Source organism: Sciurus carolinensis, chromosome 1 (assembly GCF_902686445.1).
Source record: "Sciurus carolinensis chromosome 1, mSciCar1.2, whole genome shotgun sequence".
NCBI classification, from domain to species: domain Eukaryota; kingdom Metazoa; phylum Chordata; class Mammalia; order Rodentia; family Sciuridae; genus Sciurus; species Sciurus carolinensis.
In genome coordinates, this window is record NC_062213.1 from 92634560 (window position 1) to 92648484 (window position 13925).

General features: G+C 42.0%; 1 protein-coding gene across 1 annotated transcript; it reads left to right on the forward strand.

Moving 5' to 3' along the window:
* Positions 1-324: 324 nt before the first annotated feature.
* LOC124987703 (Fc receptor-like protein 1) lies at positions 325-13122 on the forward strand. The gene is made up of 9 exons (XM_047557021.1): positions 325-355; positions 5188-5208; positions 8820-9107; positions 9266-9544; positions 9784-9948; positions 11014-11041; positions 12007-12089; positions 12708-12779; positions 13014-13122. Exons 1-9 carry the CDS (start codon positions 325-327, stop codon positions 13112-13114), a joined length of 1068 nt encoding a protein of 355 aa, XP_047412977.1. The 3' UTR covers positions 13115-13122.
* The last annotated feature ends 803 nt before the right edge of the window (positions 13123-13925 follow it).

Here is a 13925-nt window from a genome sequence, read left to right on the forward strand (position 1 = left end):
TCTCATCAAAGTCAGAAACTGTCTTTGAGATACCTGAGTTCTCAGAGAAGGCTCTCATATGTTGATGTGTAGTATCTCTGAGTTAAGGAATTGAACCAAACTACAGAAAGGAATATTTTTACTTTTTCTCAGCCTTCCTAGGAGAAGAAATTGATTCTGGCAATTAGAGGGCTCTTCTTCCTTCTTCTATTTCTATAAACGTGTGCCGAAGGGTAAACTTCCGATCCTGACTTCCTCAAACCTCTAAGCTGTCACCTCTTGACCCTGAGGTGTATTATTTTTGTATAAGAAGCATCTTCATTAACCATTCCCACTCTAGTCCTCATGCAGCCGAGGTTCTTGCTGTTGATCTGTGGTGAGTCGGACAACTCAGAGTGGGGTATGGGAAGCCATGGTACTGGGGCTCCGCTTGCTGACAAAGTTTTGGGATGAAGTTTCTGCCTGGTGATGCTTAGGGATGCTCAGAAAGTCTCAGATCTGTACTTCCAACAGAGGGCTCAGAGTCAGGCATAAAGTGGTGATACACTATTGGAAAGCCAGTTTTCTTTTCTTTCTTTCTTTTTTTTTTTTTTTTTTGTACCAGGGATTAAACTCAAACTCAGGAGCACTCAACCACTGGGCCACTGGGCCACATCCCCAGCCCTATTTTGTATTTTATTTAGAGACAGGATCTCAGGGAGTTGCTTAGTGCCTTGTTGTTGCTGAGACTGGCTTTGAACTCGCCATCCTCCTGCCTCAGCTTCTTGAATCACTAGGATTACAAGCGGGTGCCACCAAGCTGGGGAGAAAGCCAGATTTTTTTAAAAAATCATCTTTTCGGTTCACAGCCTTTCTTTCTTTCCACCATTAATTCTGTCTTTGTTCTTGATGTTTTCAGTAGTCACACACACACACACACACACCACACACAAATCTGTATGACAAAAGCAACTTTTCAGTTCCCTTCTTTTTAATATTATCAGCATTATTTTTTTCTCATCCCTCTTTGAGCTCCAAACCTTAGAACTTATCATCACCCACTTTTTCAGTATTCCTCTCCACGCCATTCTATTTCTAGGCCACTTTCTCTAACACACTATCTCCGAAGTGCCTTTGACTCCCCAGCATTGTTTTTCCATTATCGATGATTACCCATCGTGTGCTCAGTCCTCACTGGACTCAGCTTAGACTCCCCAGCCCATCGCCACAACACTCCTTAGTCTCTCCCACAGCACTGTCCTGCTCAATACACTTTTTTTTTTTTGGGGGGGGGCATTCTTTACACAGGTGCCTGAGCAGCTGCATGGGACTTTAAACAAAAGGCACAGTTCTGCTGACATCTCCATTTAATGAGAGACCCCGTATTTCAGGCAGCTGGCTGCACTGCCATGCACTTCCCTGCACTTTTCCGGTCCCATCTCCCCTCCATGATGACCACCGTTTCACACCTTTTTCCCCTTGAACTGATCCCTTTTTCTCCCAATTTATACCCTTGCTTCACGGTATATTGATAAAATAAAAAACAACCAGAAGAAAATGTCCTTATACTTCTGCTGCCATATCTATCAACCCACTGTCCTCTGCATTCCAATATTCTGCCTTCTCTCCCTCTATCCTGAAAATATTATCTCTCACCCTGTCCAAGAAAGGCAGGACGTTCCAACGAACATTGGGCCCAAGACCCTCTTCCTTTCTCAAAAATGTTGCTCCACCATTGAAGTGTTTCTGTGTTCCAGATTATTCCCACAAATATACAAACATACTATAATATCTTTTATCTTAAAATTATAGGAATATGACCTGACGGTCTCCTCTATTCAACACACCATTTCTCTGTCTCCCTTTACAAATTTTCAGTGAGTTACTTACTGTCTTTGTTTCACTTCCTTCCATCTTTTCTTTAAACTCCATATTTGATCTTTAATTATATTCAGATTTGCTTTCTGGAAATATTATCTGTGCTTTTTGACAAAGGTTGAGTCATGTGACCATCAGTACTTTTAAAATATGTAGTTCTATCACTTAGAGCATTCTCTCATGCCCTCAATCTCTTGGGGTCAACTATTCTCCTCTTTGTGATCCCTGAAAACTGATAAATTGTTTCAGGTCTCTGTAGTCATTCCCTACTCTTTCTTGAACCTGTTTTAATTGGTCTTTCACTCCTACTCCACAGAAACTGCTTTTGCTAATAAAAATTCACTACTTCCATGTGGCTTCATCCAGGAATCAGTTTCTATTTTCCATTCACTCAGCCTCTTGGGGCATTCAACACGGTGACTACTCCTTCTCCTGGAGACACTTTTCAAACATCTGGCTTCCAGCATACTATATTCTGCTGGTTCTCTTCCCCAAATTATATAATTCTGTTGCTCTATGAACCATTTTAAACTTAAACTCAAACTTATTTCTTCAACTTCAACTTCTTCATTAAGCACCTTTTATGTGTGATTGTCATTCAAGTGTCTAATAGCATCATTTCTTTCCTTTTTTTTTTTTTTCCCCCTTTGGTGCTGAGAATATAAGGACCTCACACATGCTAGACAAGTGCTCTGCCACAAAGCTAAACCCCCCAGTCCCCTAATAACCATTTTAAACTCGATCAGCTCTCTTGATCTTCCACCTCTATTCCCCTGACCACAGACATAACCAATGTCTTCCCATATCTTCTCCATTTCAGTAGCTATCACTACTGTTCTTGTTAGTGATCTGTTGCTGTAGTCAAATATTTGAGTCATATTTAATTCATCTATCTTTTTTATATGTTCTATTCAGCCCACTAGCAATTCATATTAATTCTACTGTCAACATTATGCTAACATACAACCACTTTGCAGCATCAGTACTGCCTAATCAAGCCATTATCTCTACTCTCCTAAATTCCCACGAATGTTCTCCTGACTTTTGCACTTCGACAACCTGTTTCCCTTTCAATGTCAGAGTGAACTTGTAAATTGACCAGAACTGTTCAGGGGTCCCCATCACATCTAGATTAAATCTAAAATTGCTCCCAAGTCCATAAAGCTCCCCATGGCTGGCTCCTGCCTACTTCTTTCACACTGATGTCTTCCACTATCCCTGACTTGGACAGCTTCTCACTCCTCCCTGGCCAAGCTCATCCCCACCACCCCAAGGGCTTTGCATTTGCTGTTTTTATCTCTGCTAGGGATGTATTTTCCCATATATTTTGAAGTCTTGCTCCCTGATGTTATTCGGGCTTCTATTAAATTGAAATCTATCAAAAGTCAAGATCATTCCAACTTATTTCTGTACCTTATTTCTCTGCTTTATTTTTATTATGTCACCAACCATTCTATGAAATCATTATACATTTATTTTTTAATTGTCTCCCTCCCAGAATACTGTAAACTCTTGACATCTCAGACTCTTGTTCATATTCTTTACGGTAAACCTGGTGCCATGCACAATGCCTGGCATATGGTAATCACTCAAAATTATTTCAAAAAATACCCCAAGATTAAAACAAACAAACAACAACAAAACACTTGTGCAATACCACTTAAAGGAAATTCGAATTTGTCCTACAAGGTTTCGATCAAAATTTACATACCAAATAATATAAAGCAAAAAAACAAAAACTCTAATTTCCAAGGACTTTCTAGAATGCACTAATGCATTCAAGGTTTCTATGAAATTAAAATTAAGGCTTTTAAAAACTATTTGTTGCCAGAATGAATGCCTAAAATATGATTCCCTCTTCCTACTTGAGAAAATTATTATTCAAATAAGAATTTAATCTTTAAAAAAAGGCATCTCAGACTAAACATAATAGTGGAGAGACAATATTTATTGGATACTAAGTAAATTCCAGGTTCTATTCTAAGCACTTTGTGGGTATCAACTCATTTAATCCTCACAAAAATTCTGCCAGGTAGTTATTATTATCTACATTTTATAGAGAAGGAGAAACATTTTTTTCCAGGGTCACACAGCTTGGAAGAGTAAATGAAGATTCGAATCTGTGCATTCTGATTATAAAGCCTGCATTATCTCTAAAATTTTCCTTTCTTGACCATTATGTCACAATAGTGTGGTGAAATCCTTGGGCTAGAGGAGAATGAGGAGAAATGTATATCTATTCTCTGGTCCTAAGCTTCCTCTAATCTCAAGTTGATAAAACAAGGGACTCTATGCCTTAAGCATGAGACCTTTACCCCCTTGCTTGATTGTGTTATTGCCCTGGGGCAGTGAGTCCTGAACTGTATCATCAAGACTTTTGACAGGAAGTACTGGAAATGAGAATAAGAAGTTTAAAGAGAGAGAGATGTTAAGTAATTAAGAGCAAAGCCTTACTGAGGAACGAAATTGACCAAATTACATTGTTATATAGTGCACGTACAAATATGTAACAAGGAATTCCTCTATTATGTATAATTATAAGGCACCAATTGAAATAAACAGATTTTTTAAAAATAAAGGTTATAGTGCACTAATTTAAAAAACTATACATAAATAGAAGAAAGACCATTAGAGGAAATGGAAGTGGGGGAGGGAGAAAGGGGACATATTAAGGGCTGAATTGGAGCAAATTAAATTTCATGCTTATGAAAAAATGAACTCCAATATTATGTATAATTATACATAATAATTATAATGCACTAATGTATAATTATAATTACACATATAATTATAATTATACATTATAATTATAATGCACTAATTAAAAATTAAAACCAAAAACCTAATCATAAATGACAAAAGTTATTGGAAATTATGATCATAGGAAAAAAAGCACGTTTTACTTTATTTTACTTTATTTTTTTGATTCATTATACACAAATGGGGTACAACTCTTCATTTCTCTGGTTGTACACAAAGTAGAGTCACAATGTTTGTGTAATCATACATGCACATAGGGCAGTGATGTCTGTCTCATTCCACCATCTTTCCTTCCTCCCCTCATTTCCCTCTACACTATCCATCCTTCCTCCATTCTTCTCTTACCACACCCCCTGCCCCCCATTATGGAAAAAAAAGTATTTTCTGTGGGTGATAAAGATTGTCCGTAAAGGAGAAAAAAAGAAGGAAAGAAGGAAGGAAGGGAAGGGAGAAAAAGGAGGGAAGTGGAAGAAGGAGGGAGGCAGCATCCAGGAGGGATGGTCTATTGCTGGAAAAGCTCTAGTGGCGTCAATCGTTGTCTGCCTGTAGGACTTCCTGCTCTGTACTAATCTCTCCTGAATTCTCTTCCAGCTCTACTCTGTGAACCTGCCGGTGAGTTGCACTTCCTTTTCTTCCTCACAGTCTGTCTCTCTCGGGTCAGCACAGGAGACCTGTGGATGACCCTCTGAGCAGCCCCTGCCTGTCCAAGACACATCTGGTGACAGCTGCTGGGGGGTACAGACGTCAGTGGCTCCCCTGAGCCCAGGCTGCTCTGACACGTGTCCGCTCAGCTGGGAGACCAGGTCTTGCTCTGACCTTCTTCCTTTCTGGGAAGTCTCACCACAGGGAGGGAGAGGCTGTTTGCACAAAAGAGGCAGAGGGTGCCAAAGATTGATCTCAGAAGAGTCTCTGTCCTCTCTGCCTTAGGGGCTTCAAGTCCCCTGGGTACTGGGTGGTGGAGGAAATACTAAAATTACAGAGCCATGGAGAACAACACTGCAGTCAGTCCCCAGGCCACCTGCAAAAAGAAGTAGTACTGTGCCTCCTGCCTATTTTTAGCTCCACTCTGCAGCCACAACTGATGCCCTCCCCCACTTCAGTTTCTTCTCTCAGGCTGGTTTATGCAAACGTACTTCATTGTTCTGATCCTGATTCAAAGTCTTACCTTTCTCAGAAGAGGGGAGTAGGAAAGCTTTCTGTCATGAGAAATCTTTCACTAAAGCATGTTCAAATTTAACATATGCAAGAATCCCTCTCTTGTACATAAGATACTAATCAAAAGGTTAAAAGAGGACGTTATGCTACCTCCAGAACACAGAATCAGGAATTCCTGTGACCAGAGAGACCAGAATCAACTTGGCCTTCTGGGTTCCTCACCTGATATTTGTCCAAGTTCAGCTCCTGCTTGGTGTTAATGTCACACATGCTTTGTACTTGGTCTTTCCTTTACCCTGAAGCTCAGGTGCCAAATTCTAACCTAAACAAAAATACGTAGTCACACTAAGGATAAAGAAACAAAATGTCTAGGTATTTTCCAGGCAATCTCTGCTGCCTGAGAATTATAGGCAACAAGCTTGAACTGAAGTCTGAGCTCCAGGCTCTTGTAGTCAACCCTGTGTGGCTTCCGACTCCACCGGTTCCCTTGCCCCAGCCAGAAGAGTGAGTGGGTTATACTGTTGCCTAAACACCTTCTGTATTCCTTTCTCTGCTCAGTTCCAAAAGCAGTACTGCTCATCTGTCCTCTGGGGACCATAGTTTGCCAAGAACAAAAAGTACAGGGTAATCCACACCCCAGGACAGAATTCTGGTAACCACGGATGGAACTAAGGCCTAAAGGGAACCAGGGAAAAGCCTTCCTGTAAGCCGGCTTGGAAATGATAGATATTAGTCTAGGAATCATCCCTCAGTGATCCAGAGCGCTCATCGCCTGCATCTGGTGAGGAAAGGAAGAGATTTCTTTCAGGAAAAAAATTTTAAAATCTCCCCCATGTCAGAGGCTCTACGGGTTGGGTAAACAAGTGCCCAAAACCTTGAGGCTATCAGGATTTGTGAGATTTTGTAGGCTGTTGCAATTGGGAGTGATATGGGGAGAGGTAAGAGTAGAAAGCATCTTCAGCATCTTTATCCAGAAAGAGCCCCTAAGACCCAAAGGGATCTATCCCTAAGGCTTAAGGCATGGATTAAATCTTCTCATACGACTGCAGCAGAGGTCTGTGTAGAAGTCCCAGATCAAGGGAACTGGACTGTCTGGATGTACACAGGGCATTTCCAGGCGAGTACGCTTCCTTTCTTCCAATGGAAATAGCAGTGATAGGGACAGGAAGTAGTCAACAAAGGGATTTGAGTTCCTCTGTGTTGTTTCTACTCTGATCCTCAAGGTTCACTTTCTGTCTTTGAAAGAGCACATGTCTGAGATGGGAGAGGAAAGGGAACAGATGAAAATAACAGAAAAACATAACCAATATGACTTATCACAAGGTTGAAAGAAATGTATTCACTTTTATTAAAACTTGAAGCTTCACCATCTCTAATGCCAACTGCAGTGACTATCTTCAATATTCCTGCACTGGCTTTAAGAAATGGATTTTTAGTTCCCAGGTAGAAACTTTAAAAATAATAAGACTCGAGTCACAGGTAGAGGTAGCCTTCGGGAAGTGTGCTATGGCACAGGGGCAGGAGGTATGAGGATGGACAGGGTAGATCCATGGCGAAGGGAAGCCCGTGGGCCCCTAGGGGGAATGTAAGGGGTATTGTGTGACTTGGGACAGAATGTCTCTCACCAGGAACTTTGAACCTCATAACTCTGGACTCTGTGTTTAATTATTCTCTCTAGAGCTGCTTCCACGTCTTGTGTTGATAGCCAGGCCTTCCAAGTCCATAGAGGGGAGCTCAGTGACGCTGACCTGTAAGACCCATCTCCTTCTGCAGACATCACATGCGCAGCTCCAATTTTGCTTCTTCAGAGATGGCCAGACCCTGGGGTCAGAATGGAGCAGCTCCCCAGAGCTCCAGATCCCCACCGTGTGGAAGGAAGACTCAGGGTTCTACTGGTGTGAAATGAAGATAGCGGAGCACAGAATCACAAAAAGGAGCTTGATGTCCCCAATACGGTGGCAGAGTGAGTGTCTAAGGGATTGTTCTACCAGAGTCAGCTGTGGGGAGGAGAGCAGATCATGACTTCTCCTGTCCCTGGGATGGTGGATATAGAGGGAGGATCCAGCTATACTGGTATCTTTCCCTCATTGGGAAGTGTGGCAAGGTGGCCAGAGAAGGTTTTGTGGAAATGTGTGAAATAGACTATTGGAGAAGGCCTTGTGGAGGAACTTGATTTTGAAAGATAGAATACAAAAAGAAAATTTTATTATTAGGAACCTTGTTATAGCATATCAGAATTGACACTTATGATAGATCTCCTTAAAAACCCATTGTTTAGTCAGGTGCCGGGGTGCAAGCTTATAATTCCAGTGACTTAGGAGGCTGAGTCAGAAGGATAACAAATTTGAGGTTAGCAAGACCCTGACTCAAAATAAGAATTAAAAAGGGCTGGAGGTATAGCTCAATGGTAGAGCACCCCTGGGTTCAATCCCCAGTACAGAGTTGGAGGTGTGGCCGGAGTGGGAAACCCTTGTCTACTACCTCCAGCTAGTAATAGTCCTAGACTTCTAAAAATTCAACACTCGTGAAACAAAACCTTCTGCCATCTTCACCACAGGAAAAACCATTGAGCAGCTCATACACAGCAAGTGCCATTGTAGTGCTTCACATGTGTGGTTTAATTGAAGCCCCACACCTGGCAGGAGATAACTATTATTGCCCTCTCCATTTACAAATGAGAAATTAAGTCTTAGAAAAGTAATTTGATCAAGCATGCACTGCAAGCAAGAGTTGGAACCAGTATTCACACCTAGGCAGATTGAGTTACAGTTTGGATTTGTAATCAGTATACTACTGTGCCTTGAAAAAGGAAAGTTTGAGACTCAGGGGAATGGGAGTCAAGTTGTCCTAGGGAGAGAGGCGATGCCATATTCTCCATGGTAATATTATGTTATGTTTCTAATCCTATTATCACCAACCCAACCAAAACTGATTCCAAATCGGTAGAGTCTTCCCCTCCAGTTAAACTTTACAAATCATGGACTATGCCTGCAGGACCACATACCTACTCCCTATCCTCAAAATTCTCCCTATTCAGGGTTCTCCCACATTATCTTGTGTTTGTGCAGGAATCCCCGTCTCTGACGTGAGCTTGGAGACTCAGCCCCCAGGGGGATGGGTGATGAGGGGAGAAAAACTGGTCCTCATCTGCTCTGTTGCTAAGGGCACAGGAAACATCACCTTCTTCTGGTATAGAGGGTCTTTGGGTTTTAACCTGGAGACAAAAACCCAGCCTTCACTGACCGCAAATTTTGAGGTCGTATCAGTGACAGAGAGTGATGCTGACCAATACTACTGTGCAGCTGACAATGGGTATGGCCCGAGCCTCAGCGGACTGGTGGACATCACTGTCAGAAGTAAGTTCCACTGCCTGCCGCTTGACCAGCCCTGCTCCAAATTCCCCCGGGGTGCCTTGAGGAACTTCCATGGAGTGGAGCCCCTGGGGACAGGCAGGGAATATGGGATCTACTGAACCATTAGAGACACATCTCTGAGAGTCCACTGTCTCTGTCAGTTCCAGTGTCCCGCCCTGTATTCACCCTCAGGGCTCCCAGGGCCCAGGCTGTGGTGGGGGACGTGGTGGAGCTTCACTGTGAGGCCCTGAGGGGGTCTCCCCCAATCCTGTACCAGTTTTATCATGAGGACGTCACCCTGGCAAACATCTCAACGCCCTCTGGAGGAGGAGCATCCTTCAACCTCTCCCTGACCGAGGAGCATCCTGGAGACTACTCCTGTGCGGCCGACAATGGCCAGGGTGCCCAGCGCAGTGAGGCGGTGACTCTCAATTTCACAGGTACAGCTTAGGTTGTGGGATTGTCTCCATCAACATCTTTCCCGGCATCCCAGGAGAGGCTCATGGACAACATAGCACTTCTGCTGCACCACTAAAGACAGAGGCTCCTGCAGGAGGACGTGGAGGTTGGGTGCCTTTCTTCTTTCGTCAGTGTGAAAAGCTGCAGATCCCTAGATAGAAAAGCAGATCCGTCCTGGGAGAGCAGACCTTGAGCACAGCCCATACCAAGATGTCCCCAGCACCAGCCCCTTCCCTACAGCAGCTCACACCCAGGTCTCTCCCCTCAGTGCCTGCCGGACACAGAAGCGAGCATCTTACTTCAGGAGTCATCCAGGGGCTGCTGAGCAGCGTTGGGCCCATTGCAGCAGTCCTATTATTTTGCTACTGGCTCAAGAGAAAAATAGGTTAGTATTTATAGAGATGGGTATTTTATATTTATAGAGTTGGGTATTTCTGATTTCACTGAAATAGGCTTGAATCGTAACGTGTATACTGCAAAGGACAAATATACGCTTTTAGCCACCTCACTATGGATCTGCTCATGACCCCCTACAGCCTCTTAAAGAGTAATATTTTTAGTAAAATTCTTTATCTCCCCATATGTCATCAATTGAGGTTCAGCTGATATCAAGTTCTGTGATTTAATTTCTTATATAAAAACATAATACTTTAAAATGATTAATGAGCCCCTAGGAGAGAAAAACATTGAACAACTCCAGATATCCTGATCCTCTCCCAGTTCTAAAGTCAGTGCATCAAGGCTTATTTATCTTTCGGGTTTGCCAAATGCTTTTCCTATCCCCACCCCTGAAATGCTTCCCACAGTCACATGTTCTAGATATTGCTGGAACTTTTTCACTCTTCAGTGGAAATGCCATTTTCTCCAAGACACTTCAGCTGGTCACACAGCCGATAGCAATTCTCTTCTATTATGAATTCCTAGTTACTTAGCTTCCCACTTTATCACAAATGGAAATTGCATATTCATTGGTATATTGAACGCCAGTCTCTTTTTCTCCACTGAGTGAGAGGGAGATGGAGCAAGAGAAGACAATGTGAGAATTTCATTTAAATTCTAGACTTTTCTGGCATCTTTGGTCACCTCACTCCATCTACAACATGGCTGTTGGCAGCACCTGCCTGTGAGGACTTTTGGCAGGAAGAGATTGAGAAGTGTGATTGAAAAACCCAAAACAAAGCATATGATAGACATGAGGGTTCAGAGACATGGGCTCCATCCCTAGCTCTGGTACTTTTTGGTGTGGGGCAGCTCATTTATACTCTGGACCTGAGTCCTCTCCTTTGTGAAAGGAAGGCTCTGTAAATAATTGCCAGGATGTCCTCTGCGCACAGAGTGGCATCCACAATGGGCATGCTGGCAAGAGGTGCATCCCTGTGTACCAGGGCTATAGGGAAGCAGAGAAAGAGGTTCCTCCATTGACAGGTGCACTCATTTGTTTGACTTTCAGAAAGACGCTCAACCAGAGACCCACACAGGTAAGGCCTCTGCTTTTTCTGTATACTAAGAATGCAGAAAAAAAAAAATTAACTCTAACTTGTCCTTTTTGTGAGCTGTTTTCCTGTCCACTCATACCTAAAAATCACAACTGAGTTCAGTGTACATTGATTTTCTACTTTTCTTTTTTTAAGTTTCATATAATCACTAATTAATCATTTTTCCTATCTATCCTTTTCAATACATCTGCACAATAAGAAAGTTACATTGCTTTGACCATACTGTTCATTTGTTCAAGCAGTCAATGTCTCAGCCAATATCCAAGGGTCTATTGACTGCAGAGACATATGAATATATGGAAAGATCTTGAGAGTCTTAAAGTATTTTAGGGTAGGTAAGATATATACACATTTCTGTAATGCAAGACCAAGTAATAAACATACTGAAAAATTATTGACAACATTCTTTAGAAGTTTAGAGGAAGAAAACATTTTCAAATATTTCCTTCTAGAGATTCCAGTGTTTATTTAATGTATTTTATAGTGTTATTGTTTATGTCAACAATAAATAGATTTTTTTTTTTTCCGAAATCAGAGTAACTCTCTTGTAGTGGTATATTACATGTATGACTATTTTCTTCTGTCTCTTCTCTAAGTTCCTTATTCTGGTCAGCCACCTTCTGGAGTGAATCATTATTTCTTTATCCAGAATTTACTGAATTCTTATGTAAATGACATTATTTCAGGTGTGGACTCTCCCACAAAAACAATCAGCTAAGACTTGTGGAATATGTGCAGAGGGTGATTCTGCAGTGCCCTCCTGAATTCACATATAGGGCCACAGCTCAACCCTACTGCTGTGCCTTCCAGCTCCCTGGACTATTATTCTGCCCAGGACTCTTCCTTAAAGAGCTTCTCTCCTCCACTGTTTCACAATCTCAGCTAGTTAAGTCTGGGACATCTAGAATGCTATTCTAGATAGCTAGCATGTGTTTCTGTGTTCGCAGGAGCCCTTCCAGTCCTGAACCCCAAGAATGCAACTATGTCAACTCACCAGACCCAGTACAGCTACAGCCTGTATATGAAAATGGTAAATGACTTGGGCTAAAGTGGGTATAGCATTTTAGTCAACTTTTTCATTCCTGTGACCAAGAGACCTGAGAAGGACAATTTTAGAAGAGGAAAAGTTTATTTGGTGACTAGAGTTTCAGAGTACTCAAGTACATAGATGGCTGGCTCCATTCCTCAGGGCTCAAGGTACATCAGAACATCATGGCAGAAGGGTGTGGCAAAAGAAAGCAGCTCAGGACATCACATCAGGAAGCAGAGCTGGACTCCCCTCACCAAGGACAAAACGTATACCCCAAAGGCACAGCCCCAAGGACCCACCTCCTCCAGTCAAAACTTCCCTATCAGAGGATTAACGCACTAATTAAGACTCATAACCTAAATTTCACCTCTAAACTTTCTTGCGTTGTCTTACACATGAGGTTTTGGGGGACACCTAATATTTAAACCGTGACAATGAGCTAAGGAACTGGGCCAAGGGATGACATCTGCTGGCCAAACCTTATCCTGCTGCGCCCCAGCCTTCTCTCCAAATAAATGATTCATCAGCCTCAGTGGCTGGAACAGGTGGTAGATACGGAGTAAGCTGAATGACTGGAAGAAGGGACTTTGTCATGATGTCTTCATTCTTCTCTTGCAGTGAGTGTTGTATGTGGGGATGATGTTTACTCTCTGGTCTACCATGTCCAGCAGGAACGGGAATTAGGGGCAGGTGAGACTTGAGGCTGGGGATGAACTTTTCTCTGACTTTTGTCATTCCTCTGGAATCAAGAAGATAATCAATTTTTCTTTGGATGCTAAGATAGTCATACTAGATAGAGAATCAATAAAATAATAATAATGAAAATCCAAGGGAAATACGTAGGAGATGAAGACGACTTTATTAATGGGAACTTAGTGAAAGACTTTAAGTGGAATCTCACGGCACTTACTTTTTCTTTCACAGTTAAACACATGAGGACACAGGTGGAGAATAAGGTGAGAAGGGTCCCTCTTATTATTTTCCCCATGCACATTCCTCTGAGGACTGGTTCTCAAACTTCTTAAATGATAGCCAGTTAAAGAAAAAAAAACAAAAACAAAAACAAAAAACTCACGCTCTCTTACCTACCATCAAAAAGGAAGAATCTCTATACAAGGAAATTCTGGAGTCTCGTACATTTACTTTAGCAATAAGCCTACCGGTGATTAGTTGTTCAATTGCCATGTGTAGTCAGCTATTTCACCACTGTGAATAAAAGACTTGACAAGAACAATTTTAGAGGAGGTAAAGTTTATTTGGGGCTCATGGTTTCAGAGGTCTCAGTTCATAGATGGGCTCCATTGTTCTGGATCCAAGTGAGACAGAAGAGTGGCAGAAGAGGGTGGCAGAGGAAAGCAGCTCAGAACATGGTCATCAGGAAGAAGAGAGAGAGACAGCTCTGTTCACAAAATATATACTCCAAAGGCACTCCCCCAGTGACCTACCTCCTCTAGCCACACCCTCCTGCCTACAGTTAAAGTGAATCTATTCAAGTGGATTAATGCAATAATTTAGGTTAACGCTCTCATGACACAATCATTTCACCTTTAAACTTTCTTGCATTGTCTCACACAAGAGCTTTTGGGGGCACCGTCTAGCTAAACTATAACAACACTGAATTTTAAAAAGTTCTATTTATTTGAAAATCTTTTTCTTAAAATAACCGGTAGACCATTAATCACTTAGTCCTGTTAAGGTTAACGAAACAATGTGCAGCAAATTAAATTAGTATTGAACCAAATTAAGCTAAAAGTGATTTCTGTTATGAAATATCAATAATTTGCATACCTTGAATATTTCAAGATGTCATTGATGGATTTCTGAAAATTGCAGGTA